Below are 1,887 nucleotides of genomic sequence, written 5' to 3'. Positions count from 1 at the left end.
AGGGGGGGGGGGAAGTACCCATGTCTCACTTCATTTCTTACACTACAATCTTCTCCGTTAGAATTCCTACAACAAATGTCACATTTCAAATTTCACATCATTAGTATTATAACTGGATTTAAAGAACGGGTAGCAGGCTAGTAAAACCATAACTAAGACTAAATTTCATTATTAATACTAGCTTTGAACCTTGATTTCAGATCCCGGTTCAATAGACCCTAGTTAGAGGAGTGTCTACGTTCTGGTTTGGGGAGCGATTTGAACCAACATCTATGTGCGTGGATACACAGGGAGGCAGCAGAAATCAAGTTATTCATTTTCAGGACTCATTCCTACAAGCAGAAATATCGCTTACAAATAGCAACCAAAGATCAACCACTTACTCCTGTGGCTTTAAAAAGCAGAATGCAAAAAAGCTGAGCTTTTCTTATCATGGAGATAAAGCGACAGGGAAAGCTCCACCTGCTGAATGCCTGTTTGCCAGGGTCGTGTTAAAAGCACGTCAGAATGCTGACCCCAAGTTAACAGGAAACGTCAGGATAGGGGGGATGTTACGGTAGCACCTACAAGAAACGCTACTTATACACGCATTACTAGAACTGCTACGGAAAAGCAGTACAGGCACACAGGAAAAAAGCGGCCAGAGGAGCGTTCGACGGGGAAGGGGCTCACGCTTGAGTCCGCCTCCTGGGCTTCCGTATTAAGCCCCCCCCCCTCACCTTTGTGACGCCTGGGCAAATTGGGCGGACTGGAATTGCTGCGATAGTTTCAGAATCTCTTCCCACGTAGCCGCCATGACCGTCGCTCCAGGGAAAGGAGAAACAGCGGGAGACGGAGCGAGAAGGGTATTCAGGCCAGGCCTGCTTAAACTCACACGTCGGCTCTAAAGCCTCTACGACGACGGGTTGCGTGCGGGGACAAACCACCTCCTCGCACTTCACAAACCTCGTCCCCACATTGAACAGCGCCATCTGCAGGAGATAGCTCTTGGTACGTGTTAGTAGAGGCGGCGGCCTAGTACGAAAGAGGGGAAGGAAGGCAGTGGGGAAGAAGCGATTCAGCCGCTGTGCAGATATACCTGGGTTAGGCGTTGTTTCAGTGTGAGCGGCACATTTTTCAGTCAGTTTAGTGGAGCAAGCCCCCGCCCCCCCCCGTCTCCAGTACAGATGCAGCTATGTCAAGAATCACAGTTGTAATCACATTGTGTGTTAACAGTATTCAGTAATACAGTTTTCTGAAATAATTTGATTTCTCTGCATCTTAGAAACGAGTCCCGTTGAAATAATGAAATCCAAGTGAAGGGCAAGATTGATGCTGCACGTTTTAACGGATTTGCCCAAATAAGATTAAGGAGTCCTACTCCATTTGTCTTTATCCTTACTCTCTTCCAAGGAACTCAGTTCTCTGAACACACATTAAATAAATAAATTCTGTGGGTTTTTAACTCCACTAACTTCGTGCCCTACATTGGTGGTCATCTGTTGGAAGGAAGAAGTGACAGCCTGCTTCTCACCCTGTCAGACACAAAAAGTGTCTTCTGGCTAACAGATTTCTTGGGGTTAGGGCTGCCAGCCTCCAGGTGGGGCCTGGGGATCTCCCGCTTTTACAACTGATCCCCAGCTGACAGAGATCAGCTCCCCTGGAGAAAATGGCTGCTTTGAAGGGTGGACTCTGTCACTTTACTATGCTGAGGCCCCACCCCTCCCCAAACCACGCCCTCTCCTGGCTCCACCCCCAAAGTCTCCAGGTATTTTCCAACCCAGACTTGGCAATCCTACTTGGGGTGCATGCTTCCATAATCTAGAATTCACTATCAAGTGGATGCTACAGTCTTCCCACCAAGGCCTATAATATTGTAGTGGATATCCATGCCATATCAATTCTTGA

The 1,887-nt window shown here is 47.6% G+C and overlaps 1 protein-coding gene across 1 annotated transcript in view; it reads right to left on the bottom strand.

Annotated features, from left to right (window-relative positions):
* UFL1 (UFM1-specific ligase 1) overlaps window positions 1-940 on the bottom strand; it is a 41,597-nt gene extending 40,657 nt beyond the window's left edge. Inside the window, exon 1 of the mRNA XM_015424101.1 lies at window positions 720-940. Coding sequence (XP_015279587.1) covers window positions 720-796 — 77 coding nt within the window. The 5' untranslated portion in view covers window positions 797-940. The remainder of the gene's footprint in view (window positions 1-719) is intronic.
* Window positions 941-1,887: the final 947 nt, after the last annotated feature.

This window comes from Gekko japonicus, unplaced genomic scaffold, assembly GCF_001447785.1.
Source record: "Gekko japonicus isolate JY-2015 unplaced genomic scaffold, Gekko_japonicus_V1.1 scaffold903, whole genome shotgun sequence".
Taxonomy (NCBI): Eukaryota; Metazoa; Chordata; class Lepidosauria; order Squamata; family Gekkonidae; genus Gekko; species Gekko japonicus.
Note: the sequence above shows the minus strand (reverse complement) of the source record. Positions and strands in the feature narration are given on the sequence as shown.